At 43.3% G+C, this 21,281-nt stretch overlaps 1 protein-coding gene across 4 annotated transcripts in view; it reads left to right on the forward strand.

The window, feature by feature from the left end:
- Positions 1-13,006: 13,006 nt before the first annotated feature.
- The window catches only part of ZNF608 (zinc finger protein 608), an 88,396-nt gene continuing 80,121 nt past the window's right edge, over positions 13,007-21,281 (forward strand). For 2 of the 4 annotated variants that reach the window (XM_021293282.2, XM_021293285.2), the window contains exons 1-2: positions 13,007-13,331; positions 16,418-17,459. In XM_021293282.2, the coding sequence (XP_021148957.1) occupies positions 16,578-17,459 (882 nt within the window). In that variant the 5' untranslated portion in view covers positions 13,007-13,331; positions 16,418-16,577. Of the gene's footprint in view, positions 13,332-13,654; positions 13,875-14,862; positions 15,499-16,417; positions 17,460-21,281 lie in introns of those variants that run through there. The other 2 variants (XM_065045281.1, XM_021293284.2) reach the window with 2 other exon arrangements.

Consider the following 21,281-nt stretch of genomic DNA (forward strand, 5'->3'; position numbering starts at 1 on the left):
TACTATAGTTGAAGTTGCACCACCATAAGAATCTAACAATGTTCTTCTGAGTCCTTTATTTTTTTTAATTGTTTGTTTGTTTGATTGATTGATTGATTGGATGACTGATATCCCACTACAGAGTTGGAATTAATAGTGAGTCTATACCAGTCCTAGGAGTAGGTATGCCTCTTAGAGATATTTCTCCGTGCTCAAATTTAGAGCTGGAGAAACAAAGCAAATGTGTCAAGAATGTCAATAAAAAGTTCTGGTTTTGTTAAATTTACAATGAAGAATAGACTGTTGAAATTCTCCCTGTGAAAAGATATGAATCTGTGGTTACATTTATGCCAGCAAATGCATCCCAGACCGATTCTCTGAAGGCCAAGGGAGATAAAGCATGAAGCAGTGCCCATGGCCAAGCCTGAAACAGTCATGAAATACTTCAATAAATAGGTAGCCTGCCCAAAAAACAGGGGAGAAGGCAGTGGGCAACATGGCAAGAAATCAAGTGACTTTGTATTGGGTTCCTTGTATCTGAAAGAAGTCATACAGAGATTTACTTTGGGTTTCTAAAATTGCTCAATGAATTTCACTGAATACAAAAATACACAATTATTTTCTTACTCCTGATTTCTTACAATTTTAGAACATTCTCTAGTCAATGTCTTGGCCCAGAATATTCTGTGTAACTCTTCCAAACCATTCGTCTTCCAGACCATTTACTGCCTTCAGCTCAGCTCATCCTCTATTACATATGTTGATCTAAGAGTTAAACCTCTCTGCTCTTTTATGAAAGCAGCTATATTTCTGCCCTTTATTTGCCTAGGATTTCCAGATGTCTCTATAAGTCCTTGTTCCAACACCTTGATTTCCACACCGCCCTCCCCCCCCACCCCCCCCAGCCTTTTATTTCCAGTGAGGAAGTTACTGCAAAGTATACTGTTGTGAATTTATAGCACAGTCACTCTTTTGCACTAAATCCCTCACAGTGAGGGTGCTCTGAGGACAGCAGCAGATAATTTCTTTTTACTGCAGCAGTGCCAGAGAAAGTGGTTTCTATCCCCCAAAAGTTTTTACTTGTTTCTCTGAATGAAGTGCTTTCGTGAAAATGTCTTAGTCTGCTGCTGGCAAAATGAACTGCATTGGTTTATGTTTAAAATACATTTTTTGGCAATTCAGATGGCAGATCTGGTGATGGCAGATGGGACAGCAGCCGGAGAAGATGCAGGTCTCTGTCCTTATGGTATAGTTAGATGAAATGGCATAACCTAACTTAATGGTTTACTGTGACTAAAACGGATGGTCCTGCTCTGTTCAGCCCTCAGTTTCCTCTTCCTTGCTCCCACCTAACCTACATGCTGCCAGTGACCCCTTTAGAGGTGCAACAGCTGCCCCCCTGACTGCAGAGAGCTGGTTCAGCTCACTGAGCCAGCAGCAAACTAACCCCTCAAAACAATCAACAGTTTTTTGTTGGCTTAACAAACTCCACTGACTCACTTAGGGGTCAAATGAGTGCCAGAGCTGTGCAATTGAGAGGATGAGACCACACAGCTTGAAGGGCTGCAGAAAAAGTGGGAAAACAGGGTCTGATGAATGGGACTGCCCCTTTTGGCAGCAGCAAGCTGTTAGAGAAGCTCAAGTGTCTGGCTGAGCTGCACTCTCACCATGCACAAAGGGTGCCCACATGAGAAAGAGTGCAGTAGTTAGTGTGCTGTAAAGTCACACCCCTGCATACTTTGCAGGAACTTCACTTGATCCATAAGTCTTTTGTCCTATGTTTGTTCTCCAAATTCCCTCGCTGCGGGCAGGTAAGGGAAGTAGCTTCAGCTAATCTCCTTAGCATACCTTTTGTCTGGCTAAAGTACAGCCATTATGTTCAACAAGCCTCCATTGTAACCAGTCTGGGAGAAAGACGACACAATACATGTGAGCTGGATACCCATTTGCCAGGGCATTCACAAGTACAGTAAACCTGCAAGATCGCCACACCAACCAGAACTCTTAAGTCTTACCCATTCACCCCATCACTGCTTTATGTCAGAGTTCAAATTTCTAGACGTTGATTAGGTGGGAGAAAGGTTTGCCAGAAAACTTCTGGCTGAATGCACATACATTGCACAGCAGAACATGTAGGGCTGCTTATCTAATTAATTCTGTAATTAACAAACATTTCCCAGTTTTGGAGACATCAGCCTTTTTGTGAGCACAAGTAATGCCAGTGCCTGGGACAGCAAATGTGCTTTTGAATTAAATTTTCAGTGACCAGTTCCGACCTTATTCTCCCTAGTAATTAGCGAGAATATTCTACTAGAATCAACAGCTCATGAACAATAGAGGTAGCTTCAGGATATTACTATTGGGCTGTAAAGAGCCATTGCAGATAAGTTATTTTCTAAGTCTGTTGTGACTTATCACTGTACTCCCATGCCTCTTCCCAGAAGTAACTAAACTTCATCTCTTCCAGTAAGAGCCCCCTCACTTCTGTCTAAGTGGGTTCAACTACTTTAGCAATGGGGAAAATAGTTTTGCTGATTTGTCTCATTTTGGCTGGAATGGGCTAGGACAGGGGTAGGAGTAGTTACATTTATACAGTCCTAAAATCAGTTTTGGCCCTCTGAAGGCAACCACGAAACTGATGTGCCCCCCGTGAAAATTATTTTGACACCCCTCGTCTAGGGAGGGTTTGGGTCAGTCTGTCTCTACCGCTCCAGTCTCCCAGGGAAATATCCAGTCATGTCTTCAGAGTAAGAAACTTCTAAGAAGCAATTAGATACATATTGGATAAGTCATTAAAACATCATTTCATTTTAATGATTTGTATCTGCAAGAGGATGTAAATTAGTAATGGCTTATCAAACTTTATAGTTGAAGTTATTAAAAAAAAGACCTCTGAATATTAGATTATTTATATATTTATATACATATACATATTTATATACACACACATATACTCAAACACATGCACATACATTTGTGCAGGAAAAGCTAGTATCTCTTTGGGGGTTTTTGTCTCTCTTAAAAGAAATGGCTCACACATGTTGTCCAGCTTGAAAGTTTCCAAAAGAGCTCATTGCCAGCAATTATTTTATATTTTATGGTGCATTCTTTCAGTCTATATTTGGTTTGTTCATATGGAGCGCTCAGTGCAATACAAAGGTTTGTAGAGGGCTGGAATTCCTGGATCCCTTCTGAAAGCTTGTTATTAACAGAGGCTGCTTAAAAGTACTTTCCATAGCTGCTGGCTGCTCCTGAAATGCATAACAAGAAGCTTCCTTAAGGGGAAAAAAAGAAGAAAAAAAAAACTTGAAAAAAAAAAGGTACAAGGAAGAGAGGACACTAATTTTCCTCATTCTGAGTGGGAGGTATAATGTCTTTATAAAGTAATAATTAAAAGAAAAACAATTACTGGTGGCTTATCTGGACCTTGCAGCTGTACTTCCCTCTTTTGCATTAGCAGTGTGTGTTCTAAGGTTATGAAAAACCGTGAAAATTGCATCTTAAGAGGAGTTTTATTCTTTTTCCTATGATTTGATTGAAACAGACAGCTACATTTTGTGTATATATAATTAGGCAGTAAAATAGGCTTTGAAGGCAGATTTCTGTTTAGTATGTGAGTCACACACACAACAGTCTTTCAATTCAGCAACCAAACACTGATCTTTTTAATGCCTCAACTCACTGAACATGTTTTCTGAATGCTACATCTTGCAGGAAAGGAAAATAAAAGAAAAAAATATTGAAAAAAATAAAAAGGAGGGGGAGGGAGGGAGGGAGGGAGGGAGGAAGGAAGGAAGGAAGGAAGGAAGGAAGGAAGGAAGGAAGGAAGGAAGGAAGGAAGGAAGGAAGGAAGGCAGCTTTTAAGTCATATTTCTCTCTTTCTTTCTGTTTTTTCCTCCTTTCCCCAAACAAAAAACAATCTGAAAAGCCAATCTAGCTAGTCTGTGGTGATTTAACCTTAGGACAAACTGATTTTTATCGTCTTTCTTTCCAGATTGTTGTCCCGGGCAGCACTGAATGCTGCACCAGCTCTAGGCGTATCTAATCCCTCTCATAAAAAGCCATTGTGGTAGTAAAACTGAGACCAATGGCTTTTTCATTCTCCACCTCTCAGCTCTCCAAAGTAATGGCAATGGGGTCTCCTCTTCATGTTTTTCTTTTCAGATGCATAGTTTCTCCCTTTAATAAGACTAAAATAGGGTGAAACAAAAGGAACACAATCACATTTTCCTCAAAGCTCTTTCTACAAATACCTTCTGGAGAACTGAACTTAGGAACAATTGTCTGCAATCTGAGTTGTTGTGACACTGTGTGAATACAGCAAAGTATCCTTGGAAGTTTCTGATCATTCTGAAGTATGTGAACATGTTCAAGTGTTGGGCAGTTAATACTTACGGCTTCATATTTTCTGCTTAGGGTCACACTCCGGCATTCTTCCTCATCCTGAAGCCTGTGGAACTAGGGATGTGATAAGGGTAGTGCTCAACACAGGCACAGTTCTCACACCTACTCCTTGCAAAGTAATCATATAGAAGCCATTGTCCACTTACTTTGTGCACTTGCAATGCATTCTTGTCAGCAATATACTCCCCCAAAAAGACAAATTATAACCCTGTATTTTTTACAAAGAACAAGTAAGAAAAATAGATAGCAAGTATTCTTCAAAAAAGTGTACTTTCCTTTTTTCCCAATAGCCTTGACATCAGTGCTAAATGTTTTCATTAATACTATGCTAACAGACTGTATTTCAGAACTAGTTCCCCATTTTGAACAGCAGTATGAGAGAAAGTCGGTCTGCATTTGATTACAAATTTTTATTTGAGTTCAGAGGAATGCTTTTATCCAGCAAAATACAGAGTGCTAGATAAAAAGATTTAGAGCTAGAAATAGTTCACACAAATTCATTTATCCAAATAAAACCACTGCATTTTAATACTTCTTATTAGTATCAATGTGCTTACAGATCTTCTTATTAGTATCAATGTGCTTGCAGATATCCCTTAATATCACCATTAAAATTGAAAACAAACAACACTATTTAAAAGCTATAAAACTTCACTTTGGGCAAAATTTTAACCCAAGTGTTTTCATTCTGAGGTCATTATATTTGTGCACTTGTAATTATAGAACTGTAAAATGAAAAAGCAAAATTTTATAATAAAACTTCTGCAACTTCTGAATTTCAAATCTGGAGAGAAAGGGAAGAAGGAATATGTACTCTGCAAAATACTATTCCATGTTCTGGAGTTTGGAATAATTAATAAGCAATCTTGTATTTTAAGTACAATTTGGAAATCTTCTTTTGGGAACTCTTGATGGAAATGAGCTAGAACACACTCTGTAAATCACAACACTTCTTCCAGGTTCTCTTATAGTCTTGCTGTGGAAAGATGGATGAAAAAATAGCACTTCTAGCTCCAAGACACCACAGAGACCTCAGGCTCCAGAAGGATGTCCGAGCATCTCATAAGGACTCAAGACTTCTCTAATCAGAACGACAAAATGTGCACCAGGTTGGTTTTCACATCTGTGTGTCTGTTCTGGGAATAAGACAAAAAGTCTGCTGCCATCCCCACCCAAAGGTTTTGAAAGCACAAAGGATCTTTACATAAGGCAGATAAAGCTGAGACCTGTGACTCTTTGGACTGTCTTTCTTTTCTCTAAGCCCGAAGAAGAGAGCGGTTTCAGTCACTGGAAGGTCTGGTTTAATAGCAGTTATTTGCAGTACACGTCTAAATCTAATGCAGATGTTTTTAATCACATTACACTTGATCTCAATATCTTTAACAAACACAGTCCTCAGGGCACCCTGTAAGGTAAGTAATCACTGTTACATGAAATTACAAGTGAGGAAGCAGAAGCACTGTGATGGGGAGACCTACAGGTTCCAAAGTCCAGACTGTGCAGAGGCTTGATCACCTCTGCCTTGTGTCTGACAGAACAGTGCCAGTTTGAGTACATGCCACTGCTTTAAAACAGAGACATCAGCGATGCACTTGGTTTAGCTACAGTCACAACCTTCTTCCCTAATGAGAAGAATGATCAATCAGTGATGATGGTGTTTGTAATTTTCTTGTATCACAGCTGTGGTTTGTAACACCAGCTAAGTTTCATGACCCCTGCTGAGGTACAACTCCTCCACAATGAACCAAGGAGCATAATAAGAATATGGGAGTATTGTACAAACACCACATATGTCAGAATAAAACATCACTGAAATTGTTTTGTATGTTGTATAAAATTTTCTGGATTCTGAGCTGATTTATTGCCTTTTGTGGGAAATCCTCACACAATTTATTTATTTTGTGATTTGATATTCCTTACCAATAGACTTGTCTGAGTTTTTTTCTTGATGGTTTCTTCTTTACTTATCAGGCTTCTTCTGTTTTAAAATTAGACTCTTGGAATCATATCTATGTAGAAAATATCTGGAGGTTGGATGGGTCTTCTCCTCAAACATCAAGAATGCAGTTTGCAATGTGTCAGGTAGCTCTATAGAGAATGTAAGCCTTGACAGTGAGTAACACCTCATATGATTCAGGTTCCTCTTCCACTAAAAACCAAGGCTGCATTATTTATGGCTGAGGAATTAAGGATGTTTTTACATCCTTGCATTGTTTTAGTTACCATTTCAAGGCAAGATGGTCATGACACAGAGAGAAGTACCACAAACTCCCCAAGGTCAGATAATAATTGTGAAACAGCTGAGAACAGATCCCCCAGTTCCTCATCCTCTGCACTGATTATAGCATTCCACCTGGTTTTGTATTTACACTGTCTTCTTCCCTGTCTCTCTCTTGGTCTCAAACCCCTCTCTCCTACTGTCTTGATCTCTGTCTCCTTCCCTCACACTTCTTCTCCAGCAGGTCCCTTCTTGTGCAGTTGAGACTATCAAGTTCTCTTTATGTTTCTCTCTTCCTGTCTCAGTACAGCAAAGGAAACAACAAAAGAGCAACAAGAACAGTCAGGAAAGGGAGAGCAGAGCAGTCACCCGCTCTGGTACAGATAAAGAAGTTCTTAGGAATAGTCTTTTCACTCGTAGCTCCAGTGGCCCACATACTTCATTTGCAGGTCTGTTGGCCTGGTTATCAAGATCTTGGGCATTCCTCTTGTCTCAGTGCATCTATTTTCTGCTCTCATACCTCTGCAGTTTTTAAATGTACCAGATGTCAATTCCCAAACACATTCTGATAACTTCTTTGGTGAGTATTCAGGGTCATGCCTCTTCAAGCTCCTGTATGTCAAAAACTGTAGCAGCACATTTCCACATTCTTGCCCTGAGGATGACATACCTAACCTTGGCTTTGAAAACATTCACAGATTGATTCCTCACTTCACCAGCTAGTACATACTCTGCCTCTTAGTAATCTTTATCTTACTCCTAGCATGTACTATCTAAACTCTGGCCTGTTCCTCATGTTCATCCAGTACCATGCTTCTTACTTTCCTTTCACATTGGGCAACAAATACATGTCAGTCTCACTTCTGCTATAGACTCCTTAGGTCTAACTGGCTGCTTCCCTGCAAATTCCATTTGAAGACTCATCTTCCCTCTCCCTGGGCTATGACTCACAGCCTTCTCACTAATAATGCAATCCAATCCTGTTCCCTAAGCCTCAGTTTCATTTCTCCATGCTCATTTGTTCTCTCTGGAAATCTGAAGTATGGCACCCAGCCACTGGCCTTTTGTACATTTTTCACCTTAGCACTACTATAACGTGGAGGCTGCTCAACTAAAATACTGAATCTGCATCCATCATTTCTATTACAAATTATAATCGACCATGAAACATAAGATATTTTGTATGAAAGTAGCTGCAAAAAATATCCTTTTTAATAGAGCACTAAGGCTATGACAAAGGCAGATTTAAACATGTATTGCCTGTTTCTCATTGCAAATTAGTCTACTAAGCAAGAAATGTATGTTTTCAATTTTTTCTGAATGTTTACACAATGCACCATGTAAATAAATCAGCCTTTGTTTAAATTACTGGAGGACATCAGTATTTATATGGTGAACTGAAGGCTACACTTATGTCTGGGTAAAAGGTTTGTAGTTCAAATTTTACAGCAGTACACCAAAGAACTAATAAGTTACAAAATGGGAAAGACTTACTAGGTCATTCAGTCCATTCTAATGCCAAAATGGAGTCACTCCCCATAGTATTTATTTTTAGTGCATTTTCCAGCCTAATTTTCAAGTCTTATGCAATCAGACTTTGGAACTTCCTTTGGGACATTATTCATTTCACTAATTAGCCCATTCCACTCTGAGAATTTTTCTTTTAATCTATAACTTTTTTTTTTTTTTTTTTTTAAATCCACTGTGGTCTCAGAAAGCTAGTTTCTACCCTTCCTTCTACACTCTCCACCCCCAAATAAATACACACACACACACACACACAAACACACAGTGTCTTTCACAGATCATTCCCTCTAATGATTCCATTTCCAGTTGCCAGGCCATTTTTGTTGCTCTTCTATAAACAACGAAGGGGTACTTTGTTTCAATATGTAACCTATATTTGTGTGCTCGAGCATCAAAGTCACTGACTTTCAGATTAGATATCAAACTGAGACTCCTTGTGAATATGCAGATAAATGTATAAGAGTCTATGAAGAAAGCATTGTTAGCATTGCGTCTTTCAAAGTGAAAGTAGTATCTAACATAAGTATCTGCCAATTGTATGACTGTATCACCAGCTCCAACACTCCTGTCTATGTATCACTGGCAGTCTGCAACGCTGTAATAAATCATCCACAACTAATTTACAGAGCTAGTAGTTTGCACATATAAATTAAACCTTTGTCCATTAAACTGCAGGATAGGCTGTGATAAATTCCGAGGGTTTTAAGGATATACTAATTCAAATTTTCTGGATCGATATGATGATTTCCAAGGTACTGCTTTCTAATCTGCTGTAAGAAGCGCTTTATGTGCAAAATGTTGTGTAAGAGAAATGCCAGTCATTGTTTAACCAACTAATCTCGCAAATAAGTCTTCAAGAGAAATAGATTCTTCTCTTCAGCACGAAGTTGAAGAAAAAGGAACGATGGTTTAATGTTTGCGGACCTGCTGTGTGTAATTCTGGGATTGTGTGCACATACACGTCTTCAAACTCACGAACAAAGGGTGCAGTTGGAAAAGATCGTCCGCGGAAACGTAATTAAGGTTCAGCTGCAAATGACGGTAGGACTACGTGGCATTTAACACCAACCATCTCAAAGCTCGTCCCATTGGCGGGACACCGGCAAGGGTTGTAAAAAAGCCTTCCCAAAGTTGTCCGTGCGTTAAGTATTCGCTGTAGTCTTTATTTTACCAACGAATCTGTCTCCAGCCACAGGCGCCCTGGGCTTTCGGGGAACACAGATGAGCGGGCGCCCGGCCGCCTCCCCCCGGGGCAGAGCCAGGCGCGGCGGGTGCCGAGCCGTGAGTGGCGCCGCCGCCAGCCGCACACCCCCGCCCGGCCTCAGCCAATGAGAGGGCGGGAAAGCGTTTTCTGAAGCGATGATTGGTCGCTGCCCGCTCCGCGCCTGGGGCGCCGGCGGCCGGGGAGCGGGGCGGCACGGCGGGAGGCGGGGGGTGGGGAGCGAAGCGCTCGCCGCCGCTCCGCGGCTGGCCGCAGGCCCCCGCCGGGCCGCGCTCCTTGATCTGGTCGCTAGGCTGCTCCGGGAGAAAGGGAAAGGGAGTGTTGCCTCGTAACAAAGGTGTTTTTAAGCTGTCCAGGAGTGTAAGATAAGAGCCTCACATTCCTTTCCCTAAAAATTGATGTTCGCCGGCATTTTTTCTTGGTGTATATTACGCGTATGTCTGGCAAGATTAAAAAGAAAGAAGAGAGGGGGAGGGAGAAGGATGCATGGGGATCTCTTTGGGATTATTAGCGGTCTGCAGCTGCATTAATTAAAAACGGATTTCCTATTTTAGACAAACATCACTAATTTATTTGCCTTCTGTCTGTCTTGTAAAACGTACCCGAATACAGAGGCGTAATTTAATTTGGCGGGCAGGCAGAAATTAAAGCGAAAAAGCTACTAAATCACCCAGCAGGCACTGGCCTCTTTGAAATGGGGACATTTCCAACCTGACAAGACAATGTGAGTTAAGTGGTCTTTTGTAGCCGCTCATGGGAATCGACTGCTGCAGATGCACCCACGGGCCTGCCAGGGGTCTTGCCGAATTTCTGCCACAGAAATAAATAAATAAAACCCTGCTTCGGTAATCTTGCAGTACATTGGGCAGGCCAGGAGGGATGAGGGGCAAGAGAGGAATCTCCTGTATGAATTTCATGATCTGAGCAGGTTTGTGAGGATATTTTATTGATCAGTTGGCAGTTGTGTTTGGAGAAACAGCTCCTCCACGGACTGTTGCTTTCAGAAATTAAAGTGATGGTGTAATGCAGATAAAGCACTGGCATTTTTGCAATCTCTCACAGTGACTGTTCCTTGGCTAGTTAACAGAGCATCTATTCAGAAGCAATTTTCTTTGGGCTGAAATTATGTGCTGACCGTAGCAGATCACTTCCCATAATACCCCCTCCCCCACCCAATGCTAAATACAAACTGTCTCCTACTCACTGTATAATAATGTGAAAATGACTGTAATTTCGCAGACGAGAAGCAGCTGAAAGTGAAACGTGTCTAAACAGAGGTCGATACTGAAAAATCAGGGCCATTACCTAAATCTGAAAAATACATACTGTAAAGAAACAGGAAGAGTGATCCATGACTAAATAAACTAAAAAAAAAGTAGGCTTGGTGTTGCTAATATTAAAATTTGCACTATCCACTGAGTGAAATCACCCAAAAGTTACCCTGGGGAACTTGCAATTTTCAGTACCTTGTAACATTTTGCGTGCTCATTCTCCCACGAATTGCTGCTTTCCTCGGGCACAGGCAGGTCACCCCTGGGTGCTCCTGGCAGTGTCGCAGCCATCTTGGCTGCCACACCAGCTGGGAAGCAGTCCCTCACAGGCGTGCCTTGGGATGTCCCAGCACTGTGAAGGCACCAACGTGGGAGGGCAAGGACACGTTCACAGTGCAGCATTTCTTGTTTGCACTACACACGTCGTGCCTTTCTTTTTTTTTCCCCTTTGTGATAACTTAAAAATTTAATGTGACCAAGGGCCCTCCTTGGCAATAAATTTGTCCCTGCTAGTAAACCCTTGGTTATGAGCCACTAAAGGGCAAGTGTTTTTACACCAGGAGAAACGGGAGTGGGTCTTCTCCAGGCGGCTTCAAGGCCTCCCAAGGGAGCATGTGCCAATGACCCCAGTGCCCTTGGCGTGAGGCCAAAAGGGCAATCGGGAACTGGGGCTCACCAGACCAATTGGGCAGACCTTTCCTCCTAAACGCCCTGGTCATGGTGGCCTGGTGGCCAAGACGTGACTAGGTGCCACATCACGGGTGGCTTTTAACCCCCCATCTTGCATCACCTTCCGTGGTGCCCCAACAGTGAGCAGGTTTAGGAGGTTTTACTCCACTGCTTCTCCACTAATGGTGCTTTTGATGGGAAGCGTGTAACGTGGGGACACGAACGCCTGTAATTTGCTCAGCTGGATGAAGTCCAAAGAGGTATTATGTCACCCTGTCACGGGTGTGCAGGACATTGTAAATGCCATGCTTTGACTTCTTGCAGGAAACCTTGACTTGGGCAACGCGTGCCTTTGGCAAGAAAAACATCCTCTATCGATTTTCCCAGTGAGATCAATCGGGGGAAAAAAAAAAAGGAAAACCTGCTTAAGGGCATGAAAAAGGACCGGGTCCGACCGCCGGCCCGGCCCGGCACGGCGGGGAGCAGCGCCCTCCTTCCGCCCTTCCCCCCAGTGCCCGCGGGTGGGAGCCGCCGCCGCCCCCACCCACCACTGCCGTCTGCGAAGGGTTAAACGCAATTTAACGCAGTGGTGTAGCATAATGGCTCCCAGCCTAAACAAAAGGAATGATTAAGGGGGATATTTTCGAGCTACACAAAGCCCGATAGGGAAGATTTGTGTTACTAATTCCTGTGAAAGGATGTTCACGTGGTAGTTATACGGTCGCTGGCATTCACAGTTCAGTGCGTGCAGCAGTAAATCAGCAGCCTGGAAACAAAAGAGTTATTTTCTGCTCCCCCTCCTTCCGAAAAAGAGGAAAAAAAAAAAAGGAGGGGGGGGTAAAACTTGATCTGCCTAACTCAAGACATATTGTAAAAACGAACGTGGAATAAAATACGTGAGGAGAGTCAGTGCAAGAAGGAGGGCTAGTCCAAAAGCGCAGCAGCGCCTCGGTGTCCCTTCGAGCAGAGGTGGGGGTGCTGCCCTGCCCTGAATTTCCCTTTGCCACCTTCCTCCAGACACTATTTGCTTTTCTCCTCCACCAAGCACGAAAATAATCGCACATGTGTATCACCAGCCCTCTCGCGCTGACTTCAAGCTGTTATAATTTTGAATGAGGGGGCATTTAAAATTATGAGTGAGATTCTAAATTGCCTCTTTGAAACCGGCACAGAAAAGTCATTCATCATCACTTTGAAAACTGCCCTGAAATTAAATTAAAACGAAATGAGGGAGTCTTCCTCCCAACGTGTGAGTCTTGGCAGAGCTACTCTCCACCTTGTTTTTTTTTTTCCCCTCCCCCCCTCTCTTTGTCTCCTTTTTTTTTTTTTTCCCTAAGCCCTAAATGTTATATAGGATAATTGAAATTGGAAACATGATTTGTATCTGGCTGCAGCAGGAGGCTGTAGGGCTCGGTGTAGGCTGAGGGCTGCAGAGCGAGGGGCTATTTATGTGTGTGTCTAATGTGTGTGTGTGTGTGTGTGTGTGTGTGTGTGTGTGTCTAATGCGTGTGTATGGGGGCGAGTGTGTGTATCTGCGTGCGCCTAATGCCTGTGTGTACAGTGTCTGTATGTGCGTGTTTCTGTCTCTCACCCTCGCCGGCAGGCAGGAGGAGCGCCGGACCAATGAGAGGCCCCGGTTTCATAAAAGCTGGCTTCTGATTGGCCAGGAGGGAAAGGGCATTGTGAACAAAGAAAAGTCCCTCTCAGGTACCGCGCGGAGCGGGCTCCCACTCCCCCGCCTCGGCCGCCGCTCGCGGCCGCCGTGGGGCAGCGCCCGTGTCCCCCGTGTGTGTCACCGTGTGCGCGTGCGGGGGGACAGATGCCTAGGTGTTTTTTTTTGCTTCTCTCCCCAGTTTTTATTTTTGTTTTAATTTTGTTTCTAGAAAGAAAGGAAGGTTCATGCTATCTGGTGCTCTCTTCTTCCAAACACAATAAATCTGTTGAAGACATTAGATTTTTTTTCCTAAAATAAAAAGCGGCTGCAACAAAAACACACTCAATGCAGTTAGAAGGAAAAGGTCAACTCGATCCAATACAGACCGTAAGTACGGTTGCGTGGTGTGTCTATAGCACTTAGAGGGGATTTTTTTTTTCTCTGCAAAGGGGAGTGTTTAAAGAGTTTGGGGAGTTGAGATAACTAGAGTTTTTTTGGGTTTTAAAAGAGAAAAATCCCACAAGCAGGATGAGTTATTTGAGGGAAATAAGAGGGTGAAAGCAGTGTAGTCACACAAATCATTCTTGACGGTGCACTTGGGGGGCGTTAAAGCATAGTGCCTTTTTGGGGTTTTAACTAACCAAGGGGGAAAAATAAAAGTGACACAATTACAGACAAGCCTGCATACTTCCCCCTCCCCCCTCGGCCCCAAGACCGAGGCGCTCGTTAGGAGGAGTGATGGGGTACCGACAGGTCCCGGCGGCACGGGAGGCATTTCTTCTGTCACACGGAGACGCCAGAAACGCGAGGCCGGAGGTGGGGGGTGGGAGTCGCCGTTGCTCGCCGGTGCCTTGGCCGTTCCCCCCCGCCTCGGTCTCCCAGCCGGCCGCCGCTCGCTGTCCCCGGGCGAAAGGAGTGAAAAGCCCCGAGGTAACTGCATCCCCCCCGCCGGGCGGTGCGGGGGGGTTTGTAAGGTGTTTTTGGGGAGCACCCGCTTTGCCGCGGCACCCCCGAGCTGCAGGGATGCCCTCGGCCGCGGGGGTGGCGGTGAGAGGCCGGGGAGCGAGGCAGAGCTGGCGGGCCCTGCCTGTCTGTCTGTCGTGGTGTGGTTTTGTGTGTGTTAAAGACCAGACCCGTATTCTCTGGATACGCTTGTCACCCATTTTTGTTCTCACGACAACCAATGGAGCCCGCCAGCCTCACGTGACGCGGGCGGCCTGAACTGTAACGGAACTGCCGCGCCTCGGGGGTTGGCGGTTGCTGGCGCGAGCGTCCCGCGTCCCTCCCCCCCACCCTCCCCCCGCACCCTTCCCCCTCCTGCCCGCCACCGGCAATTCATTACGGCTTTTAGCTTCCCATCGCCGGCTAATTAAAAATACTAAGCTAAAGCTCCGAGACCGTCTGACTCGGCTTGGGAGGGGGGGGGGAGAGGCAGGAGGGCGAGGGGAGGAAGGGGGATAGGAGTAGACTGCGAGGTTTGCCGAAACAATAAGGTGGGAGCGATCTGTCCTGAAAAAAAGGTCGTCTGCTTCATCTCCTCGGACTCTAATTACTGAATTATTTACCGCATGACTGGTTAGCCCAAGCTCACGGGTTTTTAATTTTTTTTTTTTTTTTTTTCCGAGACAGCAGTTTCTAACTTTGATCTGTGCCCATGCTTTTGTTATCACTGTTTTTCAAAAGCGCTGATTTGAGGCAAGGGGAGGACGGGGACAGACACCTCCCTCCCCGAAATCTTATCCCTGGGAGAATTTGCTTCGTTTGCGAGCACGCTGTCCTTCCTCCACTCCCACAAAATGTTTTGATAACCGGTTTATCAGATCAGTGATTCCCCCCTCCCGCTCCTCCTCCTCTTCCTCGCCCCCCCCTCCGCCTTCCTCCCCTCCCCCCGTTTCCCCTCAAGTTACTTCAAGAAATCAGATCTGTCAGGACGGGCGAAAAAAATGCCACTTCCCAACTAACAGGCGGAATCCAGCCCAGATTTTCAGTCCTTTCTTCTTCTTTTTTTCCTTCCTCCCTTTCACTAATTTATCCCGATGTTAGCACATTCTGTCTTGTAACACCCGGGCGCCTGTAGGTTTGTTTCATGGGATCATTACTTACTGATCAGGATGGCTCCCTGGTCCGGGGCTGAAGACGGAGTGTGAAGTTGGGGAAACATTTTTTTTTTTTTTTTTTTTTTAATTACTGTGATGATTATTACCTCTCGGTGCTTATTTAGGAAAAGCAAACAAACAAAAATCTGTTCCTTGATGCTTCAGTTCTGAATGTGAAATATTACCTACCAGCTGGTAAAGTTGTGGGAATCAGCATTTTTTTTTTCTTTAAGCCAGGAGGAAAAAAACCCTAAACAAACAAAAAAGGACTTCTGATCCGTGTGCCAAAGTAGGGGGAGATATGTTATTGACCGATTTATACTGGCTGAGATGATACTTGCTTTCTACTTCTTGATCACTTGCTCTTTAAGTAAAATGAGGCACAGAGTTGTTGCTGAGACGAGTGGGAACAGCATTTTGATTTGCTGGTTTAATTAAAAAATGATAAAGGATTAAAGGTAAGCTTTATGTGTATATATGTATAAATATTTCGACAGTCGACTGTAAAAGGGAGAGATCCCTTTAAAAATCGTTTTAACTAAGCTTTGTCAAACACACACTCATTTGTGGTCACTGAGGCCACCTTGGTGCAGATCACTTAAAGTGTATGTCTTAATCAGTTTCCTGTACAGTCAGTAATACTATATTTAACAGACCTAACAATTGTATGACCTAGGAGTACATTAGAACTGTTTTTAGAACTGTTATCTTGAGAATATTTTTTTAAAAGAAAGAAGAGCTTTTTATTTTCTATTTTTTTTTTTAACCTATGGAGTTTAATGTTGTCAGGTAGACATTTGTGTTTATAGATTGTTGGATTTTAACAGAAGCTGTATTGTGGCAAGGAAAATTGGATTTCCCACTTCCCTTAGTGCTTCCTCCCCTCTCAAGAGATTAAGTAGAAGGGGGGTAAAAGATAATATAGGAGAGTCACAAAACTTCAAGGGTCTGGTTTAAAGCCACAAAATCCATGGAATGCAGTGAAGAGTGAATCTGTGCCCTTCCTTTTCTCCCTTTTGTGCCTAGGTGGTGGTCCAAGGGGTTAGATTACAACATGTGCTCCAACAGCTAGGCACCACTTCTAAGACTGTGTTTCCTGAGCTTTGTGGATTTAAATCATGTAGTTTTTTTTTTTTCTCTCCTTTTTTTTTTCTTTCTCCTTTTTTGTGGACATGACTATTTAAGAGAGAATGCGGATATTGGTATACAACTAGATTAAAGATGCTCCCTATAAAAGCATCACAGCCACTGCCCCTGGTTTAACAAACTTAAGAAAAAAATGAATGATTTTGCTTACCCTACCTTGCCCCCTTTTTATTAGTTTTATTATATTGTGATAACACCCAAACAAATATTCAACTTTTCCTTTCCTCACAGGACAAGGTGGACGTGAACCGCAGGTTGTGAACTTAGACGCACCTGGGGGAGGAAGACAAGAAGAGTTGAACTTAAGAGAGCCCAACGGAGATAAACGAATGTCCCCGCATTTTCAAAGGAAAGTTCATCGGATTTTTACTCTAGAGATCTCATCTTCAGGATGTCATTGAACACTTCCACTGCAGGAAAAGGTGTGGATCCAAACACGGTTGACACTTACGACAGTGGCGATGATTGGGAAATCGGTGTTGGGAATTTAATAATTGATTTGGACGCCGATTTGGAGAAGGACAGACAGAAATTTGAGATGAATAATTCTACTAATACCACCAGCAGCAGCAACACCAGCTCCAAGGATTGCGGGGGTCTGGCTTCCAGTGGGGCTAATACTACCTCAGCCTTAGCTGACGGCCTAAAATTTGCTTCTGTTCAGCCCTCTGCTCCCCAGGGGAATTCCTCTCACAAAGAGACTAGCAAATCAAAAGTGAAAAGGAGTAAAACTAAGGATGCTAATAAATCTCTGCCTTCTGCTGCCTTGTATGGGATTCCCGAGATCAGCAGTGCTGGCAAGAGGCAGGAAGTCCAAGGGCGCCCTGGAGAGGCAACTGGCATGAATTCAGCACTAGGTCAAAGCATGAGCAGTAACCCAAACGGCAATAATAACACCACCAGCAACACCACCACTGTTGCCTCTTGTGGGAAAAACAAAGAGGAAAAACCAGGTAAAGCCCCGGGCAGCAGAGGCTCCAAGCGGGATAAAGATGCGGGAAAATCCAGGAAGGACAAGCAGCATGACCTGCAGCAGGGTCACCCCAATGGCAGTGGGGGTGGCGGCAGCCAAGCTCCCCCAGGGCACCTCTATGGCTTTGGGGCCAAAGGAGGCAGTGGTGGGAGCAGCAGCCCGTTCCACTGCACCTCCTCTGCCACGGGGGAGGTGAGCAAAACCCCGGATTCGGGGTTAATGGGGAACTCTATTTTGGTAAAGAAGGAAGAGGAGGAGGAGGAGAGCCACAGGCGAATCAAGAAATTGAAAACAGAAAAGGTAGGACAAAGCTCCTCTCCACCTCTTCTCTTCTGTGTCTCCCTGTCTCTATAATAAATGTCCCACAACTGTGCGTTTGGCTCCTGTGTCTTCTCTCTGCTGTGTATTTGTGACATACATTCGTTCTTACTCTTTCTTCTAAAAAAATCCCAAGCAACCCTGACACCTCTACCCTAGAGAGAAGACACTATGTTTTGAGTGTGCTTGTCTCTGTTGTGACTTCCCCTCCGTGTAGTCAGACCTGGAGAACATTTCGGTTTTGTCTGTTCCTTTGATTGCACTCACTCAGAAGGAGACACCACAAGATGACCCTGACCGAGCTGTCCCTGGTTTTAACAGAGAGCAGCAGTGTTGGTACCAGTGGGATGGAATGTGTTTGCAGGCTGGAGGTCTGTGTGTTTGCCTTGGGGGGGTGCAACAGCTCAGGCTCCAGGAGCAGCACGTCTTGTATGTGCTGACACTTTTACACAACAGCGGTGGGGACTCGTGGCCGTTCCTCTCCCAGAATCTGAAGCGACTTATCCCCTTTCTCCCCCGACCCACTACCTGGAGCTGAGATTGTCCTTGGGAGGCGAAATATGGGCTCCGCCATTGCGGTTCATGGTGGCACGGGATACTTAACTGTACTGGGGGCGCCGATGGCACAGCAGAGGCCCCAGAAGCTGGTGTGGAGGACTGGGAGGAAGGGCACAGCAGACAGGCGGTGCCTCTCATCTTCCTGGAAGGAGGAGGCTGGGAGGAGGGGAATGCACCTTGTGCTGAGATGCCTGTGTGCAAAACAGCTCTTGGAACAGAGGGGAGCAGTTTATCTCCTGTCTGGGGGAGCTTTCCTGTCTGATCCTCACTGGCTCTTGAATGTGAACGGCTCATTTGTTGAGTGGTTGAAATGCATGAAAGAAATCAGATGGGGGTGTGTGTTTTTCTTCCCTACCATTATCAATGATGCTTTCTGTAAGAATAGATGGCCTGACCAAATTATTTTTGAAGGGTGGAGTAGAGCTTGGCTTTTTTTTAACCACTCATTCAAGGGGGTTCTGGTACTGTTGAGATTTGTTCTGTCCATAGAGCAGAAGGCATTTTCTGGGGAACCTGGGGACAAACCTTGGCCCAGGATTTCGAGTCAGATGAATTCTACAGGTTGTTTAACAAAGATAACCAGGTATGCCTGAAAAATAAAGCAAACGAACACTCCCCAGATGAACAATGTCAAGGGGATAGATTGTGACTTTATTGTTAGCTGTTGGTCTTAAATTACATGCTTTTACAACTTCCCTGAGTAAATGTTCAGTGATGAGAAAACTTACACGTCGGTGTTAACTGTATGGTCTGCAAGTGTCTGGGAGGGCTGAAGGTCTCAGGGAAAAGTTATGTCTTTTTACGACGCATTACAGACTTGTTTTTGTGTTTCAGTCATGTTGAAGTTTTCATAATATTGACTGGAGGATTAGATTTGGGTGTTTGTGACGTAAGATACTTGTTAAAACTGCAAGATAACTTCAAGGGCTTCTGTTCAAGGCAAGGAATAAATTAAATTTCATATTGTATGCATATTATTGCTTTTAAGATAGCATATCTATGGATGAATTTGTTTGAGCCTTGTGACTTTTTCTAACAGATTTCTGTAATTCATGTGTATATCTTTGCACTTTGATTTATGAAAGTTCTCTCGGCGGCAGAGAGGTGTCCTAAAATCTCATGGTCTCTTTATTAACTTAGTACAGTAGGCATTTACTTCTGTTGCCAATAGTCTTCAAATTGCAGTTCTCTAATCTGTTTTAACTATCTAGATAAATTGCCCTAATCCGGTCTTCACAATGGCTGTGGTTAAAGAGTCAGAGCCATTTGATTGGATTCAGTGGCTGCCTGGAATGTGGGAGGTACTGCCCTTTTGCAACCCCCTTAGCCTTTTAATCTCTCAGCCAAATGTTCACATTCAACAATTTTGTTTAGCTGGCAATCTGAACATTTCGGTATCTCAAAGGCTGCTGTCATGGCAACAGAGATTAGAGGGTGGTGTGGTTTCTCCCGTTTTTGTGTTCCTTCACTCTGCAGTCACACAGGAAATTCTATGAAGAATCCATATACATGCGAGTAGTGTTACGTGCAGTGTAAATTGGATGGCATGCAAATTCAGAGCAAACACGTATGGAGTGGTGTAGAGCTAGTGTTATGCTTTGTGTTGTAGCTGTGGCTCCTGGAGGAGGTTTGGAGCTTACATTTCCAAGAACAGCCGCTGCTGTTGGCACACACTGACTCTAATATAGGCTTCGCACATTAGAGTCGTGCAGTCTTGGCCATTGTCTGGCACAATGGTGTGCTTGCTCTCTGTCTTAAATAAAATCCCTTAGTATTTCTTTTCCCAAAGAATGTTCCCTTCTAGATTTACAATAATTACAAGCTTGTTGCTGACAATGGTTGCAACCTTAAGCCCAGCCTGTGGTACTATTAGTGAAACTTAAGTGTTTTATGTTTGTTGTTCTGGCTTTTTTACCAAATGTTTACTGATCACTTTTTTTTTTATTCCTGGGTTTTATATTCTCTAAGGGTTCTTGCTTTTACAGTTTATACACTAGAATATATATGCTGTACTAGCACAGGGCAACTTGTGCCTGTGGATAAATAGATGATTTTCAAGTCTGCATGTTAAAATCAATTTCCAGTTATTTTAATGTTGTGAAAAACATGTCTTGCGAATTTGGATGTTTCCTCTTAGATACAAATGACTTCATGCCTGCTGATTAAAAATTACAGGTTTCTGTATGTAGTGTGGAATATAATACTGCATTTGTTTACTATTTGTGAAGAGTGTGGAGCAGATTCCCAGGAGTTGTAGTCACTGTTTAGCTTTCACAGCATGCTTCAATGTCTATTTTTGGTCTATTTATTCTGTTTCCTTGCTGCAGAAAGTCATGTAAAACATGATAAATTGGATCTTATGAAGCCTAATTAAATCAATGACTGTGTTCTGCTGGCTCTTTTATGTAAAAGCCGCAAGTATGTTGTAAAAGTCACCACTCCCCTAATATGTGGATAAAGTCAAAGTAAGCTGTAATTCTAAGATGTTTGAGCTATATTCGTGCAGCCCATTTTGTGGTTAAGCCGCCAGTGACATGTCTGAATAAGCAGCTTTGACAGGTAGACTTACCACTCCTAAGATTTTTGGTGCTAAAACCTGTCTCCATTTTCCATTTCTCATCCATACTGTTTTTAGCACAATTACTGACTGTTTGTCAGCATGAACTCTTCATCTGTTTCAGCTAAGAGGTTTTTTTTTATTATTATTTTTAACAGCTGTCACATTGAGAAGTGTTCAGACTATCTACAAGAACTTGCTTTGTGTGTATTACAGGGAGATTTTGAGATTCAGTCACAATTTACTCTGAGATACAGTAATATTGTATTTGGCATGTGAAAATCACTATGTTTACATGAAAACAACACAGAAGATATGAAGCTATAATCAGACGTGTCTAGTTGCAGTTTTTAGATTAATCAAGTCTAGTGGTATTCCAGGATGTAATTTTTATGTTGTATTAGCGTATTGCTTCTCATTAAGACTGCATTTCACATCTCAAAATTGTCTTCAGCAAATTAACATACTGGGTGCTATTGTTTATTTTCTCTTTTTATAGTAGGATTGAGGATGTTTTACACTTCATCAGGGAACTCTGCATTTTACCTATTGATGTAACTCATTTAAGTACAGTCTTTGATTAATGATTTTACAGAGATATGCATTACACGTACTTTTCTGAGTGGCCTTGAGTGTAGTTTATTCACTGTGAAATAAAACGGCAGGGAGGTCACTTGCTGTGATTAAAG

This window comes from Columba livia, chromosome Z, assembly GCF_036013475.1.
Source record: "Columba livia isolate bColLiv1 breed racing homer chromosome Z, bColLiv1.pat.W.v2, whole genome shotgun sequence".
In the NCBI taxonomy this organism is placed as follows: Eukaryota; Metazoa; Chordata; class Aves; order Columbiformes; family Columbidae; genus Columba; species Columba livia.